Raw genomic sequence first — 26,251 nt, 5'->3', positions numbered from 1 at the left:
GAAAAAAATAAATATTAGTATGTATGATTCGTGCTAATATCGGATCAGGACAATATTGGTATCGGCCAATACTCAAAGCTGGGATATCAGTATCGTATCGGAAGTGAAAAGGTTTTATCGGCACATCCCCAGTAATAATACCACACAGCATAATAAACTTTTTGAATTAAAGAGTTGAAATAAAATTTCTATGATATTTCACATCAGTTAGATTCTAGATGTGCTAGGGCTGGACTATAAAACTGAAAAATGTATCACGATACAAGGGATTCCATATTACTAGTCGACACTGATAAGTACTGATTATTTTTTAAGTTTTAAATATTTGAAAGGCTGCCAAACTGGTGACGTGACCTTTTCCTGTTTTATCCAAGGTTTCCTCTCCAGCTACTGAACTCATTTTCTCTTTCACTCCACGTCGTTCTTTACATTTTCAAGCATGAGGCATGGTGGCCAAACATAAAACTGTTGCTAGGTAACCAAAGAGTGAATGAGTTGATGCCACTAACCTTGCTTAGCTGGCAGTGATGGGTTGAGCAGCTAAAGCCTTTAGTCTGCCTACATCTCCCAGAATGCTGTGCAGTTCTGAATCAGAGTTCATTGAAAATTCAGACATATTATCTGTTGATACTGATCATGTGTCTGTATCAACAGACACATGATCAGTATGTGTCATATTATTATTGATCTATTGCCCTGTAGTAAAATGCACATCAGTATTTGTATAATTTCAGAATTAGATTAATTTATACTGCAATATTTTTATGCTGTAAAAACCTGAAAAAAATCACTTAAAAGAGCTAAAGAAATCCAGATACCCTCCCTGCCTATTCATGCAGTTAAATTCCCTCTTCTCGCAGCAGCCACACAGGATGCTACTGACTGCTGCCCTTGGGTGGCTGAAAACGAGGCCTTTACCACCCAACACCAAGCCAGAGAGGCAAAGTGCTGACACGAGCAGATAAGAGAAGGAAGAAAGACGAAGATTAAAGCGCAGTTTCATTATCAATAATTAAGGGAAAGGATTTATTATAATGAATTAGGAGTTGTCTTTATCTGCTCTTTATCTCCCCATCACGCTACTAACACTTTTACTTCCCTCACACACACACACACACACACACACACACACGCATGCATGTACCCGCCGCTCGCCCACACTGCTATCGGTGTTTGTGTGTGACATGACCCCTACCTGCTCCGTGTGCTCCATATTGCCACCATGCTGGCTCCACGCATGGTTCTTCCGCCCCTGCTCCCCTCGTACAGCACGGACGGTCTCGGCCCTGCGTGCCGGGGCAATATGGCCACGCTGCACTGCATGCTGGGACGCGGCCGCGAGCCCAGAGCCCCGCGCCGCGGAGCCAGATGCCCGCTCAGGCGAGATCGAGATCTGCCCCTGGCTCTGCAACACGACCGACCCGCGGGTTCGTGTCGGTTCGGTCTTGTGGACACAAAAATGCTGCGCAGTCACAAGCGGACTCACCGCCGGTTACACGAGGTTTACAGAGATTTACAGAGGTTACATTTTCTATGTATCTAAAGGGAAGGGTTTTTCCTGAATGAGTAAACGTACTCAAATTAAAGGTCATCTACATCTTAGCGAGTAATATTATAAAGCCATAGTCGATTTTTGCACTTGTAAACCAGACCTCCTCAGTTGAAGACAGATTTCAAGAAGCCAGTTATGAATTACATAACCTTCACCTGCAGCTTCAGTGCAGCGAGTTTAAATGGAAAACCAGCCCTTGTTTGCACGACTCTCCGCTGCAGTCTCGTCTCCGTTTGGTGAGTCACCACACCTGCGTTGCTTTCGCGCATCCTGGAAGTTATTTCCGGATGTGGGTTCATGCCTTTCCCCCCTTGAATTCCTGTTTTAAATCCACGAGTCTCTAGCACCAGCTTACATAGCTCAAAAAAGCGCTAATGCTGTAGCTTAAGAAAAAACAAAAAACAAAAAAAAAACAAAGGAAACGTGCCCCTCACAGCAGTAAAAACTCTCTCTCCAGCTGTGCCCTGTGCTCCGTCATCTACTTTAAACAAATACGTCTTTCCTCCAGGGCCGTCAGCACTCCGCTTCCAAGAGTGACGAGTGTATTAGTCGGGGATGCTTATTATTACAAGCGTGAAAATGGCAGGCGTTTTTAACAATTACCTATGAAAACAGGTATGCGGGACGGGTCAGTTGTGTTTCGGCGCCCTGTTGTTAAAGCACTAATTACAAACAGTTGAGTCAAGGTTGCTGCTGTCAGTCAGGCTCTCAACCTCTGGCCTTCATGGTGGAGTGTTTGTTTAGGTGTCTGCAGACACCATGCAAATATGAAAGTGGATACCAGGTTCTTAAAGATGGGAAGATGTGCTAAAAAGGTAAATAAATAGTTGTGCTACGCAGCAAAAAACACTGATCCATGTGTGTAAATTAGAACATCCTCAAACAGTAATATTTATTTCAGGGGTGAAATTGAAAAACTAAAAGATAACTGCTGTCATTTCTAAAGTAATATTCTAATTTCCAAAAAATAAGCAAACCATAATCTTGATCTTCAGCTCTTTCTTGGGTCCTTCAGAAGGAGCCAAGTAGGGAAATTGTGTGGGAGGGATGCTCTCTGAAGCAGAAGCTTGGAAACTGCAAATCAGAGGAGGAGCTTTGTCCTTGTAGGCGGAGCTAGGTCCACCCAGGCGATTTGGACGGCTGAGTGGTTGCCAAGGAAGATTAAAGGATTCCTCAAACATGCATGAAAGAATAAAGGCGACACTCCAGGTATGTTTTTGATGACGGAATAACATTATAACATAGCGTAATGCTCAAAAAAGTTGATTTTACATAAAACGGCCCCTTAAAACAAACGTACATAAAAGAGAAAAATGATGTAGTCAAGCAAAATGTCACCAGATCTAAGCTGAGAATTCCAGTTACGACTCGACTGAATTGCTCCTTCATTTAAACCCGACTTCCTCCTGAGGGGGCCTTCATTCTTCACCGCGCTGGTTAACGTGACACATTTCAGGCTGATTGCCGTAACCTCTCCGCATCCCACCCCTCCTTTTATAATCAGGACAACCCTATTGTTCTCATGTGAATGAAGACGACTCGGCGTGTTTGACGCGCAGCGCTCAATCAAAACGGGAAGCGTCGAAAGGTGCGCCGCACAGCCTCTGACGCGTCGCGTGCGTGAACTGGAAACGCCAGATCGGATCCGTGGAAGAAGTCGGTGTGGCTCGAACTGCTCGCTCCAACGACGTCAAACGGGGCCGGTTCTCATAAACCTGCGCGGACGTGTGTTCCTCCTGACTCTGTGACAGCACACACACACACGCACACACACACACGCACACACACACACACACGGAGATAAAAGGACAAAAAAGCCCTCATCTGCACTCAGTGCCTGCAGTTAGGAGTGCTGGTGTGACTGAGACAAAGACCCAGTTGTGTCACTTCCTAACAGTTCAGCCCTACCTCTCTCTCCCCCTCTCTCTTTCCCAGAACCTGTCAGGTAGTGGGAGTTTGGCGTCTCACCCTTCCCCCCTTTGGTTTCTCTTCCCCCTTTCCCCCCCCCCCCCCCCCCTCCTCCTCCTCTGGGGGGTAGAACAATGTAAGGGACTAATATTAGCTTTTTATTTAAACAGATCTGACCAGCGCCACCCAGCAGTGTCCGCTCTTCATTAGTGCAAAGTGATTGTATGGAGACACCGTGTCCTAATTTCCTACAGGTAGTTTTTCAGCGGCTTCGCGTTGATGGATGGACTCCGAGAGGGAGGGAAAGTTGCTTGAGAGAATACGGGTTAAGGCTTACTGGAACACTGCGGGTTTTTGTCTGATGATTTTTTTTTTTTGCCGGTTTTCCTCATCAAACATTAAAACTTATTCGATTCAAAAGTACTTTGTTAATCCCAAAAGATCTACTGTGACAAGTAGGAAGCGGCGAAGCAGAGCAGGATTCAGCTCCGTCTCTCTTTCCAGCCACGCAGCTAGGAAAAAGATTTAAAGCAAAAGCAAAGGAGGTGGGTCAGCGGCGCTTGTCAACGACAGACGGGGTCATCTAGGACATTTTACTTTGAAATCTCATCTCCATTGCCAAGATATTGAGCATGCAGTATCGCCATCTGCAACAGCTCTTTGAAGATTTTCTTTTGGGAGAAATAAAGTATTTTTGAAATGATTTGATTCTTTTTTTTTACAAGTTTTTCCTCATGTTTTTCAGCCTCAATCTTAAAGGGTTGCCTGTGTTCAGCACCAGTCACAATGCTGCCTCCACCGTGCATCACTGTGGGACGGTTTGTCCGGGGCCTTGTGCAGGAATTGGTTCCATAAATTTCAAAATGTTCAATTTTGGTCTCATGTGAAAAGAAAGAGCTTCCCACCTGAGCAGTGGTTCGCTGACGCTCCACTAGAGCTAAAAAAATGTTAAAAGGCTTTTGACCTGGTATGAAAAACATCTGAGATTTTAATTCTGATCCATGTCACACAGCTCTATCACATAGTAAGCTAACAATACAAATCATGAGGAGTTTACTTTATTGTCTTTCTTGTTTTTTTAAATCGACATCCGTCCAACTTCTTAGATATCTCTCTGAAATCTCTCCGTGTTTTTGGTCCCAGGCAGATTTGGCTAAGTGGAGTCTAGCATAGCCAACAGCTAGTCAGGCCTTCCTCTCCTCCTCTTCCTCCTCCTCTCTACTTTTGACTAACAGATCTCCCAAGTGTTCTAAAAATACCTGGTGAACAGGGCTGCAGCGATGGTGATGAAACTGCCTCTCTGACACTGTCCCACTGCAATCCATCTCTCCACCGCCTGCCAGCCAGCATATGTTTGCAATTGGCTCCCCCCAGCAACCCCCATTGCCTCTCAACTCCCCACCCCTCAGCAAACTGGTCCCCAGTTGCCTGTTCGGATACACCCCCCCCCCTCGCTCTCCCCTCTCCCCGTCAAACACACACACACACCCTCTCCACCCGTTCCCTTACACACTAACACACACACACATACATACATGCAGGCGCTTGCACAATTCCCCATCCGCTCCCTCTCGCTGTCTCTCCTTCTCCCTCAGCAAGCGTCCTAGTCTCCAGATCTGGGCTTTCAAAACCGGTGCGGTTATCAATCACTGAACCGGCTCTATCTCGTACACCTACACACACACACACCTACACACCTACACACACACACACACACACACACACTTCCTCTCTTTCTCAGTTTCCTTCTCTTCTTCGTTTCGTCTCCATTCTCTCTTGTCTTTCCATCCCTCCATCTCCGTCTCTCTTCCTGTCTCACTCTTCCAATCCTGTCGTCCTCTGCCTCCTCTTGCACATTTGCCCAAATTTGTTCCACTTAATAAGCCCTCCCCAATGACCTTGCGCTAATTAAGCTGCACTGCGTTGGAAATATGATGGTTAATTAATGATGAGATAAATTCTGTCTGCAGGACTGTCAGAAAAATGATGACACCGTGTTTTACAGGTTTAAATAGAACAAACCTTGTGGCTGTCCTCTCTCAAAGAGAGATGCAGGAGTGTAGGGGTGTGTGTGTGTGTGTGGGTGTGTGTCAGCGTGTGCAATGAAAGAAAAGAGGAGATTGTGGTCATTTGCAGAAAGAATCTGTAGGCCAGGGTGGCTAATGTTTTCACATGTAGGTATGTTTTTTTTATTTCTATTCCTTTTTTTTTTGTCAAAAACTGATTAAATCAAACCGCTGTGGGTCTCCAAGCTGCTCTGTGAACTTTGACCTTGTATATTAAATCTGCTGTTTGGGCAAATTTTCCCCAACATGCAACAGCTGAGTCTCTAGTGACATAAGTGTAGCTTTATCTCAGTAAAATCTGACATTGTTTTGGTTGATTAAGGTCAGTGAAGATATCACTACTTGTTCTTTTCTTACTATTTAAAGTCTAAGTTTAAATAGTTATTTTTGGACTTTGATTTTGTAGCTTCCTTGTTCAGGGAAGATAAAGCTGTTGTGGCTTCTCATCGGGCCTGTAGGGCAGATCAATCAGGGTAGACTTAGTTTAGTTTCCCAAACTTCTTTGAAACTTTACATCATCTTCAAGGTTTGACCTGACAGTCTTTTGTCCGGGAACTTTGATTTCCAGCTAAAGTTTGGCTCCATTTTTGTTCTTTTTGTTGTTTATATTGATAATCACTTACTTATGGAAATGTCAGCATGAAGCTTTTTTTCCTTCTTAATTTTCTTCCTCTCGGACTTATTCAGGCAGGAAATGATGAAAGATAATTCCAGTCCTGTGCAGATAATGTAGGAAAACCACACAACCCATATCAATATTAAATTACATTCAGTTTGGTGGAGGTGACAAAATATTTGCAGACTCTAAATTAGCTGCAGAAACTCTGGAACTCTGCCTACTTGTGTATTTTTTCATAGAACGTCTATAAAATATTCAAAAAGAAAATGTGACTTAGGAAGTTACTTGACATACTATTGACTGGTGTTTGAAAACCAGCCAATTGAGGAGCTGCAGGGTTTCTGCAGGTTTCACCAACTCAAATTTAAGAATTGTTAAGACCTCTTTAAGACCACGATCAAAGGAAGAGTCATGTATCTCCACAAAAATGTATGAACTTGTCCACCTAAGTGTCGATAAATTTGCACTTACCCAGGATAAATGCAAAAAAGCTTGCTAGCTAGCTAGCTGTGACTAGGAAGCTAGCAATGAAGTTCTCTACGTGCAACTTGGCAAAACAGGTAACTCTTGTGAGAAAAAAACAATACATCATTTTTAAAGGTGTAGTTAGGATCACATTGTCCTCTTTAAGGTGTAAAAGTTCATGTTCCCACAGGTTTTATTCTGTGAAAGACCGCTTGTTGAGATGCTACAAGATTGGTGCAGAAGTCATTGTGTGTAGAATTTTCCAACCACAACAACTAGTCTTTTTTTTTTTTGCTAAATTACAAAATCTTCAATGTTACCAGAGTTGGTAGCAGATGGTAATTATTCATAGAAGCCTGCTTCTTTATATTAGATGGATTTTAACTGTTCTGTCATAAGGAAAGAGGGATTTAAAAAGCAAAACGTCACTGCATTTGGGAAGTCACAAAGGGTAAATGGAAGGTTTGGGAGTGGAAAAACGGAAAAAAAAAAAATTCCTGCAACCTGTAGAGAAATGGAGCTTACAGCATCCAAACCATGGATGAAACAGAGCTGCAGCAGCTGAGGAGACCCCGGATGTGTTGCCACGTAATCCAGAGCAGCAGCTGACAGTAGGAATTTAGCTGATAATGTCTGAAAGATTGAAAGGCGTCTAGTCGGACCGCTCGCTGCTATATCTGAAGCCACTTGTCATGTCTAATACAGCATGTTGTCAAAAGTATCAATTTTGGTTGTGGAGAAATGAAAAAAAAATAAACAAAAAAAAACACGTCTGTTTCTATTTTAGCAGCGCTCTTGACAGATTGAGAGGTGTTTAACGTCTCATTTGGGCTTGTCAGTGTTTCGGGGGGTGGAGGGAAGGATGCTTCACAACTTCATCTGCTCAGCGCATACATACACACACACACGCAAACACACACACACATTCTGACAGCAGGACTCTGTCTCTGATAGACAGGGCCGAGCGAGTGAGGCATTCCACATGCGCAGCAAACCCCACACTCACATCCATAGACAGAAATGGGGAAAAGCAACATCATTCATCCTTAATTCAAGAGAGAAAGATGAGGGAGAGAGCGAGATAAAGTTTGACAGAAAGGGGGGGGGAAAAATGATGTAAGCAAGAGACGGAGACAGACAGCAGACAGCCATTTAACTCATTAGGGAATGAGAGGATTTCATGTTATATTTAGCTGGAAATTTAACTAGCAGGGAATTTGGGTTTGAGAGCTTGCAGAGGCTCCGGCAGAGTTTGCTGCAGTCATCCTCCAAAATCTTGAGGTCACTTTTTTAGGATAGTGCGAAAAGAAACAACAGAAAAGCAGACAGTTCTCCGGGATCCAGCCAAGAAACACGTCGAGGCTCTCTCTGTTTCCTCTAAACACGTTCGTTCTAAGTAAAGTGCGATTCTGAATGCAGACAGTGACATAAAAAATGCAGCCGCGTGCGTTTGAATTACCTTTCTTTACGCTGCCCGACTCCGTGTTTTCCCAGCAGGTGAGTATTGAGGTGTTTCTTCATCACAAAGGCCCATCTACAGGGGAAAAAAAAAAAAAAAAAACAGAAAACAAAAGCACAAATTCAGCACCAGTTAACAGTGGAATACAATCAAACTTTACTGCAGGATCAAAGCCAGAGCTTTGTGATAAAAGAGTAAAACAAAAGCTCTCTATTCGCCAAGGTCAAATATGCATACTGCAATTTAGACGAAAGCGATCGCTTTCAAAATACGCAAGAAGTGAATTAAAACACATTCACTACCTAGATTCTTACATTTTTTTCATAAGAAAAAACATTTTAACAAATATTTACTGTAGCCTTGGATTACTAGAGCGGTTCTTGCAGTCAGTATCTAACTTGAAGTAGGTAGGACATTTACTGTCCATGATCTCTCTGATTAGCCATGCTTTAATAAAAGAGAAAACAATATTAATGAACTCTTTAAGGTAAAGTATGCGACCCAAACAGACCTGCTGCTAATGAATTTTAGCACAATCAGAAGCTCAAAGTTTGAGCCTGTTGACTTAGTCGGCACCTTTCTGGTGGTGTTTTGTGTGGGTCTCTCCCCGAAACACGAGTGTTCCACCAATACACTCGCTCTCACACATGTGCAAGAATTTAAACGCACATGTATCAACAGAACACGTAATCGCACGCACATAATCAAAACCCAGCAGAGTACTGTTGCTCGACAGTCACCACAACGTCCTGACTTTGTCGAGGGCCCCGAGTTTAGCGTGTCTCCGAAACAGCTTATGAAAACATAATGAACGGATGACAGGAATAACTACTCTGACATCCAAGCTGCTTCGCCAGTGTTTTCATCCCCTGGCCCTTTTCATTTAGCACCCATCACTTCCCATTATTGTGCCACGGAGAGACAATGACCACATCTGAGAGCCGGGGACGGCGCAACGACCAAAACATGAAAGCGGGCGAGGGAGTCGAACCGGCAGCTGCGCGGCTGGCACCGTCGCTGCACAAACTCAGTGCCTCCCTTTCCTTCTTTTCTGGATGTTTTTATTATTTTTCTTCTCCCCCTCTCCTTCTTCCAAGTCGACCGTCGTTCTATTTTTTAGCTTTTGAAGCTTTCCTTCTCGCTCAGTAGTCGTGTTTTGTGAAGCAAAAGCATAATTATTTCACCATTTATGTCGGTATGTCAGTTTTCGCTTCCTCCCCCCCCTCCCTCTTCCAACACACACTGCAGTGTCCTCCACGGCCCTGGAGTCCCATCCGTCACGGAGGCCCCCGAGGCCGACTCTAACTAACACCATCATATAAATATTCAAACATGTTCCACTGTTTTGCCTCATTATCGTCACTCTAGATCTTCGCAATCCTCTCCAACTCAATCCGTCCACCCATCCAGAGTGATGCCTCGGAGTTAAACCCGGGAGCGAGCTAGTAAATCTTACTGTGTTCCAGTAAGGGAGACCGGCAAGATCAAAATGCCGGGCTTCGCTTTTGACCGACGCCGTCATCTACAAATAAATACGCAAGCAAAATTAAGATATTTATGGGAGGAGGTGGTGGGGTGAAAAATAGTTAATCAATATCATGTTTGAGGGAAAAATCTGAGCCTCTGGAACACTTCGCTCGTGCCTGTTTAAGTCGTCGTGTTTAGACATGAAGGGAAAAAAGAGCTTGCAAACATTCCTGTTAATTATGTATTACAGCTGTCCTTCATAAACCTAATTACAGAGTGCTGAAAGGCAACGGGGGCAATTTGCATATGCGCATGAAAGACAAGACATATGCAAAATATGATTTTAATTAGCATTCTTTGATAGCGAGGGGTACAAATCAAACTGGCGTGTTGTGAGATTTTCATCTCGGCTTCTTTTTTTATTTATTTATTTTTTTTAAACAGGATTATTCTCGGAGTGGCACCAGCGCAACATGGCTAATGCCCTGTGGAGGCACCTGGCAAGTACAGAAACGGCGACGTGCGTTCATATTCACGGACGTGCACGGCGCTAGGCAACCGTGCGTAACTGGAAGTGGAGAACGCGCACAAAGGACGATTACACGTTCACAATTAGTTCTTCACCATGTGATTATCTTAAACACACACACACACAAAAAAAAATGTGGGCTGCAGACACACAAACACACAAGGGCAGAAAAATGGTTATCCTTCCTCGCAAAAAGACATCTACAAGTACCCAATCTCTCATGCACGCACTAACGCAGAGAAGGATCCCGTATCTAAATGTTAAGGGGCCAAATCCATTTGTTTAAGGCAGTGTGTAATCAGCCCCCTGCCCACGGTGTGTGTGCATCCTCCGCCATCCAGGTCAAGGCCTCAGCTTGTCGTCCCGCTGCCTTGGGCTGCATCATCAGCCCCAACCATCAGCCTTGATGGTTATTGTAACAAAGGGATACTTTAACATGCCATTCATCCATATCAATTCTCTTCCCCCTCATGAATTGAACTAATAAGGCTGTGCCTCTGCCCTCCAGGGATGCTCATAATATCCATTGCGGATATGAAAAGAAAAAAAAAAGAAAAGAAAAGAAAAAATGAAAAGGCAGAAAGGAAGACAGAGGCTCTGGCGTTCCACGTTCGACTTTCCCCTCAGACTAATCGGCGCGCCACAGCTCGTTAGGTCCGTGACGTGCCGGAGCTTTACCGATAAGCAGGGGAGACACGGCTCAATTACCCACAGTTACCATCTTTCTCTTTCTCTTCCCACCCGCCGCCTGACGATGAAGAGATAACTTGTCAATATTTGATACAAACAACTTCATTTGCCTAATGGGGTTCCTGGATAGGCCCGTCCACAGGTCTGCTGCAAGGGATGAAAGATCTAAGAAGAGAGGCCTCAAGCCAGACTGGGCTTAGGACAACCTGAACACCACACCCACAAATCGGCCGCACGCCCATTAGGAGTTCAACGTGGCATGCCAGGAGATGGAGCAAGGACCTTCAGAGTGTATCTCACAAAGTTTTGCTACAATTTGTTATGCTGGTTTCTTGAAGTTTCACTGTAATTGTAGCCTGGTAAAAACCAGCCCACTTGTTCTGCGCCATTTGCTTCGTACAGAGGGTCTGGAGCCTCTGCTATGGAGACATGATTTCTTCCTGGAGGCGAGGACTCAAGTTTTACATTTTACCTAATCACTAATGTGCCAGATGGATGCTATGAAGCGTACTGGAAATCCCTGCGTGTAAACAACCATCATCCACTGCGAAAAGAGAAGAGCTGAGCTGAACGAGATGGATGTTAATGCTAACTCAATATTTGGATGGATTTGTTCACTTCCTTTGCTACCATTGCTAACGCTACAGGCAGACTACTCTAAAGCAGCGCAGAAAATCAACATCAACGTTCATTGATGTTGATCATGTTCATTCGCTGATTGGCCCGATTGATATTCTACTGGAGAAATCCACTTCAATGGGAGAAAGCCGACACTGTGATGGCCAGAATCATGTAATTGTAATCTTTGGCTTTGGGGGACGGACAGAGCTGCATTACTCTATGCTTCATACATAATGAGGAAAACCCTGATCAATCTGAAACTTTATCTGGCATCATATTTACAGTCATTTTAATCATATAAATAGAATGACAAGATATCTTACCACTCTAGGGGCCACAGTTTTATGAAACGATGGTAACGGCAAGCGGCACATGCCGAGACTCAAATCTGCAGCGTTTTCTACACTCTGGCTCTTGCCTTCCCACACAGATCTGCTTGATCCAAAGCAGATCCACAGTCTGGGCTTTCTCCCACTGACTTCTCTCTGGTAGAATTTGTACTTGGCCAATCAGCGATCAGAAGGGGAAGCTGTGAACAATGACGTCCATTTTCTGTGCCGCTTTAGAATTGTAGTTTGCCCGGAGTTTTAGCAATGGCAGCGGAGGAAACGAACGAAGCCGTTCAGTCCGTGTTGGCCACGCTTCCAAATAACGAATTAACATCAACGTTCATCTGGTTCAGCTCGACTCTTTTCCCATAGCAGCGTAGGAAGAGGCGATTTCCGGTCACACATTGAACTAACGCATTACACATGACACGGACAAACGTTAACGAATGCGTAACATTTAAATTCAGAGTCCATACCTCCAAGAAACAATCGTTTCTCAATAGCAAAGTGTCGTACAAAGGCTGGTTTTTACCAGGTTAACATTCTTCTAGTAGTTACCATTATTTTCTCTATGAAACCTAAAAGAAACTGAGTTGTGATGCTTTCATTGTTTACCATCTAAACACTCCCTAGTTAAAAGTTAAAACACATATCCAACAGGGTCTTCAGGGCATAAAGAGATCCAAAAAGTCATCAGATGCAGGTTTGGCTCTACCGTCGGCGGGTCGAGTTGCCGACAAATCTCAGTAAGGAGGAGCAGTTCGGCTGAGGGAAGATGAAAGTGCAGGTGGGTATGAGCTCTGAAGTTATGGGACTACGTTTCAGCTCTTTTCGATGAACACACACACACACACACACACACACCTACTCCCACAGTGGTCCGCTGGGCCCCAAAGAAATGAGTGTGTGCGGGCTCATCTAGCCTACTGTGCCAGTCCTAATGACGGCCCCCACCTGCTGCTTTAATGTCACAGCTGGATCGCCCTCCATCCTTCACTGACTCTGACTGCCATCAGCAGCAGGTAGCTCCCCCTCCGCATCCTCCCACCTCCATCTCGTCTGCCATCTCACGTTCCTTCATCTCCCCTCACTTCCATCTTCTGCCTCTGCGAGCTCTCGTCTCGGCTGAGCCTCCTTCCCCATCCATCTCCCTCCACTCCACATCGCCTCTCCGTTTCTACATCCTTTGGGCCATACCTCCTTTCACTTCCTCATCCCATTTCTGTCCATCTTTTCTATCCGTCTATTATCAACATTTCTTTCTTTTTTTTTTTTCTTCCCCGCTCAATTTGGAGTAACTCCATATTTAGAACAAACTGGGGAAATTTGGGAACTCAGAACAATTTGAAGTTGTAAAAGCACCGAGCCCCTTTACAATTAACTTGACAATTCTCTGTTGCTGTAGGAGACATGCTAGATTTATAAAAGCATGCAGTCACATACTATATTTAACACCGAAGAGAGAAGGAGGGATGAAGGAAGGGGGGGGGATCCATGAAATGAAACAGCACATCCTGCAACGTCACCGCTAATTCACTCTTCAGAGCAAACGAAAGTTGCTGCCTTCTTGTTTATTTATTTATTTGTTTTTTTTTTTTTATAAAGTCATCCCGGAGAAGGCGGAAAAGCTGGAGGTAAGTTGACACGTCTAATCTGAGAGACGGTGACAGGCAGGTGAATTGACAGAAGAACAGAAACCAACACTTGGCTGACAGCAACCCCGGAGCGCCGAGACAGCTGCCGACGTGTCAGACAGACACACAAACAGACAGGAACATGTAGTCGAAAGATAAGACTTTTATTGACAGAAGAGAGCGGCGGCTGCTGCTGCTGCTGCTTCTCTGACGGAGACGGAAGACGGGCACACGTCGAGACGGAGGAGCTCACGAAAGACTGGGGAGGGGGAGCGGAGGCGAGGGGATCGAGACGAAGTTTCAGGCTCGCTTTGATAGATGTTCAGCGGGCGGGATGGATGGGTTGGAACCGCCGCAGACGTGAAGAGGAATTTGCCGATACGTAGCAGACATGGAGGCTGATGGAAAGATGGAGGACAGGAAATGAATGGCGATTCGACATGCGGAGCTTCTCTTGGCCGTTGAAGTTTTTCGAATTTTGTCTCTTTGCACTGATAATCTTTGATGTGCTTCACTGGGATTTTATTTCATAGACCAACCCAAACTGTAAAGTGGAATAAAAAGGGAATAATTCGCTATTTTAAAATGAACATTTTTCTAATAAGAGTCTAAAAAGTGAGGCCTGTCTTCATGTTCAGTCCTTTGAGTTATGCGGTTGTCTTGTCGGTATTTTGCACATTATACCCATTAATAGATTAAAAAAGAGGAACAAAGAAAGAAAATATATTTGTACACGCCCACATATGCACAAATATTTACAATAAATATATATAGAGTAGCCCTGTGACAGACTGGCGACCTGTCCAGGGTGACCCCGCCTCTCGCCCCACTAAGGGACAAGGGTGTAAAGAAAATCAATGGATGGATGGATATATACAGTAAGTAAAAGACATTTTCTGAGTTATTCAGTTCATTTTATGTATAATTACACTGAATTCAGACATAAACAATAACGCATTTAATCTCAAAAGAAGTGAAAAGACGCATGTTTTGTCACACTTTGAACATTCAGACAAATTAATTTTTCTTCTTTGCAAAATAGATCTAGCTCAGTAACATTGAATACAGAGCAGCTGTCAACATCACACTCTTTTAGAATCGGATCTAGGTCTTAGCTGGGCCTTTTGATTGAAGGTTTAGGGTCATATTCCTACTGGAAGTCTCAAGTCATCTATAGGCTTTCTTCCAGGATCACCTAGTTTATGTCATCATCCATCTGTCCATCAAATACCAAGCTACTTCCTACTTTGACTTTTATTTGTAAAATATTAAAACCATGTTTGTTTCTTTATACAGATGTGTCACATACAATCCCAATAAAATACATTAATGGGACAGGATCACTCAAAATGGGCTTTTCTGAGCTCAATATATTATATTACTTCTTCATCAAAAACATACCAGGAGCGTTGCTTTGATTCTTTCATGTATGTTTGAGAAATCCTTTAATCTCCCATGGCAACCAGTCAGTTGTACAAAATGCCTGGGTGGACGTAGCTCCGCCTTAGAAGTTTCTAAACTTCCCCCTCACAGATCACCCCTCCCCCGCGACTTCCCCGCTCAGCTCTTTCAGACTAGCCAGCGGCAATTAGCAAACCTCTGGTGGAGCTGCACATCTACTGAGCTCATTATAGCAGCTACTTTTCAGTGCAACGCTGGTGAAAACGTTGTTGAAAGGGTTAATAGAGGAGCCATGTTGTGATGACTTTCTGAAGGTGAAGTTTCAGAAAGAGTAGGAGATTTCAAAGACACAGGCCCTATTTCAAGGTGTTAAATTACAAAGTCAAATTTCTTTTATATACCATATTTGACATAGATATATACATCCAACTAGAGGTAATGCTTACGTTATTGTGCTATAAAATGACACTATGTGCCAGGAAAACACACAAGACTGCCCCTTTAGAGTGTTTGTCTTCTAGGGGGAAAAACTGACCTGGGGAGTCTGAGTTGTTGTCACTTTGTTTGACCGAAGCAGGAAACGACGGCGCGTCAATACCGCTCGGACTCGAGAGGGATCCACTTATGCAAACATCCCGTAACCTTAACGGACATTTTGGAGGAAAATAAATGAATAAAGCATCCGAATTGATTGTGTTTTCGAGCGCGAGCCGGAGGAAAGCGAAGCACTCGATCTATTCTGAGATGATCTTGATAAAAATAAAAGGGGAGGCAAAGTGGCTCTCTGACAACTGATCAACGTCAAGGCTCTCAGTGAAACAGACACCTCTCACTTGTGACGCTGTCGCTCGTGTGCGTGTGTGTGTGTGTGTCTCTCTCTCTCTCTCTCTCTCTCTCTCTGTGTGTGTCCTCTAGTCTTAGAGGAGGTACATAAAAAGCTCACTTTGCCTCTCCGAAGGGGTTTTTGGATCATCTGCTGAGGCAGGTGATGGGGCTTGACGGATTGATTGAGGCGAAGTTCTCATCGACGGTGGCAGCGCCCCATAGAGTTTCCCGGCTCCAGTGCACACTGTTCCATTAAAGGATCATTTAGGGGAGGGAGGGGCGGCTGGGTTCCACCTGCACTTATGCAGAGCACACCCTAATGCGAGATGAAACACACATTTTCAAGCTACAGGAAGGGAGACGGCGAGAAGAAAAGGAATCCGTCCCCTTCCCGACAGCGCATTCCCATCTTCAAGAGGGAACAGCGATTGATGAAGTAATCCATTATTGATATCATCATCGTTATGAGCCGATGGCAGTTTCAGCATCACGGCCCCCCCCCACCCCCTACCACACGCCCCCAGCTCCAAGCGTCAGAGCCCTGTTTGCATATTATGCTCCTCAGCTTCATTATATTTTCTAATTTACTGCTTTAATTTGGGGTCTGAATCCTAAGTGAGAGGAGAAACTTGAAAATGCTGAACAAGAAAGAATAATACTGTATTTTGTGTCAAGATGAAAAGAGGTGTTGGGGAAAAAGAAAGAAAAGGGTTTGGGGGGGTTGATGGTGGTGGTGGTGGTGGGGGGGTTACAAAAGCAGCTAAAGCACTTTTCAAAATAGATTTCCAAAAGCTGGCATATTGTGTGGTATCAGCACAAATATGATCTACTTTTATAGATTAAACAAAAAAAAAGGGGGGGGGGAGAAGCTGGAGAGAAGGAAGTGCTGTGAAGACGGAGCACGTCCCGAGAAACATTTCCAGTGAAATACATAACAAGGGAAAATGATGCGGCGTTCCGAAGGAGGTGAAAAAGTCGTTTTTACACAACAAAACAAAAATGAATCAAAAATGCCCCGTGTTAAGGGCTGTTAGCTTCTGCCGCTAATGCATCTTTCTTTCTCTCTTTCATTCCTCTCCTCCGTTCCCCCCTCTCTCTCTGCAGTGCAGTTAAAGATATGAAAAATATATGTGCCTTTCCTTTTTTCCTACCCCCCCCACCACCACCACCTCCCTTCCTTCTCCTCCTCTCTCCTCCACCGCGCCGTGTTAAATCATTAAAGAGAAGTCCTGCTCATTATCTCTCTAAACAAAACTTCTCTTAAACCAAATAAATCACCGTTGCGCCGCGCAGCTAACAGCCGTGAAGGGATAAATTACAAAGCGCCTCACTGGCAGCGCTGGTATTTTAAAAAGCTTGCTGCACAATTTCTATGATGTGCAGTAATTTGTAATGCAGGTTCGCCTTATGCTTGGTTCGCTCGGCCTCTTCAGGTGTGTGCGGCGCACGCCGGGGGAGAGGAGAGGTGAAAAATGTGCCGTTCCGCGCGCTTTCAGTGTTATCGGGCCGAATTAGTTTAACGATATTTTCATAAAGTGGATGAAAATTCGCCAGAACCCGCAAAAATAGAGAGAGAAAATAAAGCGCAAGCTATCACTGGAGGGACTCGGTGCCGTCTTTTAAAAGGACCTGTTTAGGTTTTTTTTTTTTTTTTTTTTTTTTTGGATTGAAGGACAGAGCTTCGCATGAACACTGCTCCCAGGAGTGAGCAGTTTGCGTGGATGTAAAACAGAAAAACATTTAATCATTCATGATTTATGAAAGAGTTCTTCGGCATCGCGGGATCCAAATAAAGGACATCTCGACGCGCTTCGTTTGAGAAGCCTCTCTAAACTGAAGTACTGACGCTGTTGAAGGAGCCTTCGTGAAAATCTTCCAGTATGAGAAGGACTGACTTAACATAAACAAAAACAACAAAAATCCAAACAACGCTGTCAATTAGAATATCCGGACATTAATTTCTGTGGCACAAGATCACCGGTTAACTATTCTGGAGCCAAACTGCCACGAAAAAACACTTTTTCACAATTTCACTCAATTGTCTCATCATCATCATCATCATGGATCAACATATCATTTTATGTTATGTTCTTGAAAAAGAAATGTGAAAGAAATGGTAAAAGCTTCATCCTGTTTACTTTTTCCAATTATTCAGAACATGTTTCCAAGTTTTAAGCAGTGGGCGTTCTAACAACTGGCCTATTTCTTTAAACACTAAATGACAGCAAAACAAACCAGACTCTTCTTCTGCTCACATTTAACAAGCCCACAACAGTAATTAGTAATTGACAGTATAACCTTGAGGTTAAGGGGCCATGATAGGCCTCAAATAATGGGTGTGATCTACAGAAAGCAGACATTTATGACGTTTTTCAAAACAATAATTTATGTTCTCCTCATCCTTCTGAAATACCATTTACCTGGTTATAAGATTATTCTTAAAGAAATATGTATTTTTCCAGGCACGGAATGCCAGACATAGCTGAGAAGAAATTCGACTTCGCAATTTGCTGCCATGAAATTGGCCTCTGTCGCTTTAAGAAGCTCCAACTCTTTCCAAGACTTCAGCACCTCATTAGAAAACTGCTATGCCATTATATAGTCTAAATCAGTGGTTCCCAAACTTTTTCTCCTGGGCCCCCCCAGTGGTTTCCAAACATTTTCTGGGCCCCCCTGTGGATTACAAATAACTGTCTAGTTGAACGACACGTGTGTTGGTTGGGGGGGGGGGATTCTTAGAGACTTTTGGGGGGGCAAAATGAATGTACGTAGCTGGACACAGACAACAGCATCGGTAGCCTACAGGCTACTTGTTAAGCTTAAGGTGCTGTATTGATATTAGCTAATCATCTTTAGCTAACATTACCTGCATCCAACAGCTTCACTCTACTCAGTCGGTTAGTTTGGGGGAAAACTGTGAACTGTGTCGGCTTCCCGCGCCCCCCCTGCAATGGCACGGCGCCCCCCTTAGGGGGCGCGTCCCACAGTTTGGGAACCTCTGGTCTAAATCGTCTTAGACAGAGAAGCAGTTAGTATGATGAGATCAGCAGACTCCACCAGGTGTTTGCTAATTGCTGCTGAAGTGCTAATAAATGGCTAATACTAGCAATTTATAACAATGACCAACATTCTGTATGTGTGCAGTCATATTAGATGTTAAATTTGGGGTCTGTCGGAAAGCTCCGTATTTTCAAGTTGATATTTCTGACTTTAAGGCGTTCTGATCAGAAAATCCAACCTCCAAGGCAAACAGAGTGCATCAATTAATCCAAATGAAACATTATCAATCATTGTCAGTCGTCTTTTTACTCACAGCCAAATATTATTATATGGGTAAGATCAGAGCTAATCATTTAAAACTTCAACAAGCAGTGGTTTCTCAATAGCTGAGTGTCCAGACCTTCTGTACGAAGCAAAGCGCAGAACAAGGAGCTGGTTTTTACCACGCTGGCGGGCAACCAAACAGGTCACCAATCCCTATGACAGACAGAAGCAAAACATACGCTCAAATTTATGTCTTTCTCCACTCGTAAACATGTTTGGGGAACATAATTTTTCACTGAAATATAGTTTTTTTCCCCTAACAAAACTGTTAAAGTTTCAGTTAAGCGACAGCGATATCTGCGCTCACTTATTGAGCCTGGAGATGATGCCTAGTTGACACCTAATTTACAGTTACCAACTCAAAGAACAGCAACTTTGACCACTTTTTTCCGCATGACCACTGCCATTACACCCTGCTTCATTAGAACAGGAAAGCACCCCAGAAGGGCCTTCTGCACTGTTAGGGAGCCTAATTGAGGGGAAAGACACCAGGCACCCCTTGCGACCTCTGCCCCCTTCCGAGTCCTGTCATGAGTCGTGATGAGCCTGCCGGCACGCCCTCCGACTTCTCCCGCCTTGCCACCCCCCCAGAGGGACAGATTAAACTGCATGTAACATGGGCGCACTTGGGTCCATTTACAGCAGAAACACCCAACCGCCGAGCCGGCCTCGCCCTCTACCCCTCCTGGGGAATAAAAGCAACGCGGTACCCCTCACCCCCACCTCCATAATCCAATAAAAATAAAAAAGGAACATGATTTATTCAGACTGTTTACTGCATAATCCTCTGAGAACAAATTAAATGTATGAAATAGACTGTAAAGAAAAAAAAAACTGTTAAATAAGAGAAGATTACAATTAATAATGTACACTAAAATAGATTTTAAAAAAATCCCTAAGCTGAAGGACTGTAAGCGCCTAATTCACAGCAGACACATTAGAGAGTGCTGGCAAGCCATACATACACACGAAACTGTGAAGCAAAACTGCTCTTTCCCCAATGAAGGCAGAAGAACTGTTATCCACAAAAATCAAAGACAACCAGGTCAGCGCGATCAGACTTGAGTGATCTGAGGAGGATGCCAAGAATCAGAGAGGAGGAGAGAGAAGTGGTGGGGCGGGGGGAACAGGGAAAAGCTGGAAAAACAAAGACGGAAGACAGCCTCTAATTTCAACCGGTGTTGTTTCGGAGAGTGGTCTCGCACATTAAAAAGAACTGAAGCAACATGACAAGCGAGAGTTGGATTTCTCCCACCATAGTTTTGCAAAAGCAGATAATCCATAAAACATAAGGCCTCCGTATTGACGTTTTTCCTCAGCCGGCTGAGTGAAGGGCGCAGCTGGGATGTCAGGCCCGTCTGTCGGCCCCGGCTACCACTCTCATTATCTCCCCGCCTTTGTGAAGGGCGGCTAAGGTCACACTCTAAAGGAGCAAAATAAACTGCAAAGGCACTAATCTAAAGGAGTGAAACATTCCTCCGCAAACGTGACATCTGTCACATTCTCCGGTTGAGGCGGGCTCATTTTGGAGTCTCCAATGGACACTTTGGAGAGCGAGTGAGAGCAAAAAATTTGGAATTAACACAAGTCACTGTCCATGTGTTATTGTAGCTGCTGATGCCTCCTACTCAAAGCCATCGCACTTCTACGTTTCGAAAAAATATGCGCACACACACACACACACAAAAGATGTCTTTGTTTGCCTATTGCTGCCGTTGTCTTGACACCCACCATCTGCTGCCCTGACAGCGCAGAAGAGTGAAGAGAAGAGTTTCTCTCTTATAAACTCACCGGACACCTTCCAAGCCCCAGCCCTCAAATCCTTCAGTGTGAGGCTTCGTTCCAGTGCTCGGCCCTCTTCCCCGCTATTTGACACTCTTTGGCTAACGCTACAGGTTAAATCAACGCTCAGCGACTAGCAAGACATGCCGGGTACGTCTTTCTGGCGTTGTGCATGGTGTCAACCAAACACAAAGACTTCTCCGTAAAGGCCTTTTCTCAACGTTCTTTGAAAACCAGAGCTAGCTCTCATTCAGTCACGTCTTATTAATGTGTCACGGAATCGGAAGGTGGTTAAAATCGGAAAGGTCTTCAGTCAACATCCGCACACATGAAATGCGTAACGGAGAGCAAGCACTCAGAAAGTAAATTATGAAATAAATAAATAAGTAAATAAAGTGCGTTATGCAGATGAGGGTGACGAAGTCTTCATCTCGGTCTATTCCTCAACGCGCTGCCCATTCATCACCTGCACATGCAAACCGCCAGCTCTGGTCCTTAGCATATTCGCATATTCTAATGAAGGCTTGCATGCAAATGACAACGACCTTTTCGGGTCTTTTTTTTTTTCCCCCTCCCCAAGTTCTCCCCACTCCCTTCCTTTTTTTTTTTTTTTTACAACTTTACATTAACAGGAGAGGAGTGTTGAGCAGTGGCTGTAATGGCTATTAGAGCGACAGGCTGAGTACGTGACGTTGTGATCTAGACTCAGGGACGCTGTAATTAGGCTAATCTATTACCAGACGGTGCCTGTCAGAGAGCTTTATGGCAAAGGACAGACTTGTCAGGCACTTTATTTATTAAAAATGGCCGCAGAGTTTTTTTTTTTTCTTAAAGAGATGGTCAGCAAGTGGTACAGCAAAAAGTACTCATAAACTGACTTGAGCTGTGGAAAGTACTAGAACCCATAGGAACTAGTGCTGCCCCTTGACCTCTGAGGTGTTACAAGTAACAGTTCCAAAAGTATTAATATAGAGTATTAATGTGGATTGAACATTTCCACATCTTGTAACATTGTAATACCTCTACTAATGGTATTCTAATACTTCAATATGCTTTGGTCTAAACTACTAACTTTGGTGCATGTTTAGCGACACTGTCTTGCTGAAAGTTAACCCCTCATCTAAGGTCTTTTGCCTTCTTTAAAGTATCTTCTTCCAGGACTGTCCTTCATTTAGTTCCATCCATCTCTCCATTATATCTGACTATCTTTTGTGTCCTTGCTGAAGAAAAGTCTTCATATAGCATGCTGCAACCACCGCCATGGTTCCAAGGGCTGGATAGTGTATCTAGGGTGACAGTCACCCTTTCCTTGTTCTAGCAAACTAGAGCAAGGACTGCTTATGGCTTTTGGTGAACCATGACTTGCTTTTTACCACTGTAATAAAGGCTTGATTTGTACAGTGGCAAAGTTGGTGGCCTCTCGTCTGCTTACTGCTGGAGATAGGCACCAGTACCTGTTGCGACCCCACTAGGGATAAGCGCGTAAGGTAATGGATGGATGGATAATTAATACTTGTCCTATCAACAAGTAATAAGAATATAGATTTGAAAAACCGTCAAACTGTTTCAGACAATCTTTATAAAGTTGATTAACCTTCATGCTTCTGGATTTCCATTCAAAACCAAACATTCTCCCTCTGCCTTGACATTAAATCAGGCTAAACTTTTCCTATTTTATATGAGTTAAGACTACAAAAGTGACCAAATAATAATAATAGTTTATTTGCTTACATTTTGAAGTTTGCATACATTTCATGAAAATGTGATAGTATTGCAAATTATTTGAGTCAGGTCTACAGGTTGACTCATCACATGTTTTCAGCTCTACTCATAACTTTTCCAATTCTTTGTGATGCTCCTTCCAAACTTTGAGCTTCATTATTAATTTGTTTGACCTATTTGTGGCTAAGTTTCATATCCTGGCTGATGTCTTCAGATATTTCAATAATTGCAAATAATGATTCCTACTGATGGGGTCCTATCGAAGTGCAGCAGTCTCTTCTGCAACGTATCACCAACAAATGATCCTGCCACCACCGTACCTCGCAGTTAAACTCTTCTCGGGTTTGCAAGCATTTTCTGTTTTCCTCCAAATGAAATAATGTCCATTGCACTTCAGTTCTAGTTTCACTAAACCACAGGACATTTCTCAAACAGGTTTAGCCCCAAGTGAATTATTAAACTACAGTTTGCCTTTATGTTGCTTTGTCCAGTAATGGCTTCTACCTCCCTGAGTGATGTTTCAGCTCATGTCAGGACCACTTTCACTGTAGATAATTGCACTCGAGTGTCACACAGTCAATTCACAAGGTCCTTTGCTTTTGTTTGGAAAGTAGATTTCACAGAACGTAACAGACAGGATATGACACTTTAAATAGATAAATCCAACTCCTTCTGGCATTTGCGGTTTGCACGCAAGTATGCACCAGATTCCTGATATCTTACCTGATTTCTTTTCATTTTTCAACGTTATCACACAAGGAAGTTGCGTGATTGAGGTCTCGCCTTAGAATGTATCAAAAAGCTTGCCTTCATTTAACTCGAATGTCAATTTAGAAGCTTACAAAGTAATGCCATCATTTGGACTTTCCTAGATCACTTAAACTAATATTTCTATGAAAAAAAAGTTGATTTTGAAGACAGTAATAAAAGATTACCTCTCATTATTTTTGACAGTTCGCAAATAAAAAAAAAAAAATCAGTCTGACTTTATATAAAACTTTGAGGGGAATAAAAACGATTATCTGTCTCTTTATACAGTAAATGCAAATATCTGGTTTCAACTGTACATCAAACTCCCAAAGCGCAGATTTTACTCCGGTTTCTGTCACCAGAAGGGAGGAAGAAGGGAGGAGAAACAAGCCGTCGTGGCATCCCCTCTCCCGTCCACAGGGCAGGGTCCTGCGCTGTCGGCGGGGAGGCGAGAGAAAGTTATGCCTCCTTACTGTGACTTTGAACTTTTCAGATGAGGCATAAATATTGAAATATTGAAATGAAAGATGCAGAGGGGGCAGGAGGGGAAGTCGGAGGGAGAGGGAGGATAAAGGGAGAGCGGGGCTGGAGTTGTGGGGTGGGGTGGTTGGAGACGAGACAGGAAGCCCACTGAGAGAAAAGACAAGGCCCTCACCCCTCTGCCAGGCTGCGTTCTGCAGGCCGACAGTTATGGATAGGAAACATTACTGCTGCTGGTAATTAAAGCAAAAACTAATACTGTCTCTTGGATGAGAGAGTTTCATAGTGAGCATCCATTTGTCACTGCTGCATGTTCGCCAAGGCCAGATTAAATCACACACATATTTAGCTCTGCTGTGCAGATAACATCTATCTATCTATCTATCTATCTATCTATCTATCTATCTATCTATCCATCTCTCTATCCATCTCTCTATCCATCTCTCTATCCGTCCATCCATCACGTTATTCCTGTTGTTGGTTCCCTTTTTAATGCTCTAGTCCAGGGGTTTGTAAAACTTTAGAACAGAGGCCTGAGAACACTGAAATGCATTTTCAGCTTGGTAGAAAGTCTTCTAGGGATCTCTAAATCTCGTGAAGAGTATGTGTTGAGGCAGATGGCGACTGATTTTCTGATCTGAAGTCAGTTCTTCCAATCTAACCCCAAATGCCAGCTCAGGATCCACAGATAACTCTTGGTGCTGCACAGAGAGCAGCTGAAACACTAGCCATGAGCTTTTATGACGTTTGAAGCAAATCTCTGAGTTTAGGGAGCAAGAGAACAGCTTTTTTTCCTGTACCTTTTATCTGTACATAAATAATTGAGCCCACGATGAAATATGTCACAAGCAAAATGATCAACCATTCATAACATTAGCCAGGCACTTTCGCAAACGTCGTGAAAATATTGTCAGCAGAAGTGAGTTGTGAGTTTACTGGAGATTGAAAATGTATCTGCAGAGTTATGATCATTGCAGATGATGACTCATCAGGACAATACGGCAGCTGGGGAAGCATATTAAAGGAACAGTTCTGAGGTTTTTTGATTGTTGTTTTTTTAACACAAGGTTTGTGTCAATTGATTAAAATTTTTTTTAATCACACTCTAGTGTGATTAAGCTTGAAATATGAATATGCACGCAGTTTTTGTTTCTTGCATTAATGGTTCCCTGGGCAAGAGCCTCCTTCTGCTGCACTCCGACCAATTAAAAAGCAGATAATTATCAGATTTATTTTATTTTTTTTTGCAGCAAAAAGCAGGTAATGTGGTCTCCTGGTATTCACCAGCAAATAAGGGAAACTACTCCACTGCAAGCAGTAGCAAACTACTTGTGGTTGTGGTCCCTAACCCCTTGAGTAAAGGGGGTCCACCACTGTACTAACTTTTTTATTATTACGGTAATTTAACAAACTGACTTCAATGTGACATCCATCTACTACAGGTAAAAAAAAAACACAGTTATTAATAATGACGTCATTAGTGACTTACTAATTGTAATAATGGTCATATTTGGCGTTATTTTATTGTATTTTGAAGCTAGGACTTCCAAACATACACATGGTGTTTATTTTCCTACTTATAATCATCTGGGACTCTATCAGCAGACACCTTTTCCACAAAAACAAACAAACAAACAAACAAAAAAGACTGAAAAACAACATCAGTCCAAAACTACAGGGAAAATTCAGCATTCAGAAATTCATGTAGGTCAAATTCTACTAAAGAGTCCTCAGTGAGGCAGTTAGTGACTGACTGAAGTGACTGACTGCAGAGTGGCAGTGAAAAGGCCACCAGCTTGGGGGTGGGGGGGTGAGGACGGGGCAAGTGAAGAAGAAGAAGAAGAAGAAGAACGAGGGGGGAGGAGGGAGGATGCCATGTCACCCGACGTAGGGGATCGGTGACACTGAGCGTGTCACAGGGTGATGGTTGCACTCTGCTAGGACCAGCAACCCCTCCAGCGCTGTCAGAGGAACCAGCAGCTCCAGATACTGACACTAGCAGCCACACTGACAGGCCAAACATGACTCGTCTCCGCTCTCGCCACAGACGAGGCCTGACGGCGCGCAGAGACACCATGAAAAGGAGGGATGGAGGGATTAAACGTGGGAGGAAAGAGCACGGAGATGCAGGATGCGACTCTGTCAGACTGATGAGGAAATTACTAAGTGAGGAAATGGCCAAGTTTCTGCAGATTTTATAGAATCCATTCCTTCATTTGCAAAAAAAAAAAGAAAAAAAAAAAAGGGAAGTGCTGACATCATAAAGCTGGAGTTTTATTGCTAACACGCTAAGCCGATCCACTCCTGCAGCCTCTTAAACAAAGAAAATGTATATTTCTCCTGCTTAAAATCAATGACATCACATGAAAGAGGCTATAGATTTGCTTTCTTCAGATTATCTCGGAACATTTAATCGACTCAAGCACTCGGTTGGTCTCCTGATGTTTTCCACCCAAAATAAGAGAACGGCATTTTGAGCTGGTTGGATCCGGAAAACAACACAGAGGAAGGTAGGAGAGAGAGAAAGAGGGAAATGGGGGTGGCGGCGGGGGGGGTAAAGCAGGGAGGATGACAATGATGAGATAGAGATGGAAATATGGTGATTTGAGGAGGAAAAAAAACATGAAG

At 43.6% G+C, this 26,251-nt stretch overlaps 1 protein-coding gene across 1 annotated transcript in view; it reads right to left on the bottom strand.

The window, feature by feature from the left end:
- Positions 1-26,251, bottom strand: part of znf407 (zinc finger protein 407) — a 200,275-nt gene that overhangs the window by 107,601 nt on the left and 66,423 nt on the right. The window contains exon 5 of the mRNA XM_015041575.1: positions 8,070-8,144. Within this exon, the coding sequence (XP_014897061.1) occupies positions 8,070-8,144 (75 nt within the window). The remainder of the gene's footprint in view (positions 1-8,069; positions 8,145-26,251) is intronic.

This window comes from Poecilia latipinna, unplaced genomic scaffold (genome assembly GCF_001443285.1).
Source record: "Poecilia latipinna isolate Pla-1442-1.1 unplaced genomic scaffold, P_latipinna-1.0 Scaffold558, whole genome shotgun sequence".
Taxonomy (NCBI): Eukaryota; Metazoa; Chordata; class Actinopteri; order Cyprinodontiformes; family Poeciliidae; genus Poecilia; species Poecilia latipinna.
The sequence above is the reverse complement of the archived record's forward strand: the minus strand, read 5'-3'. Positions and strand labels throughout refer to the sequence as shown.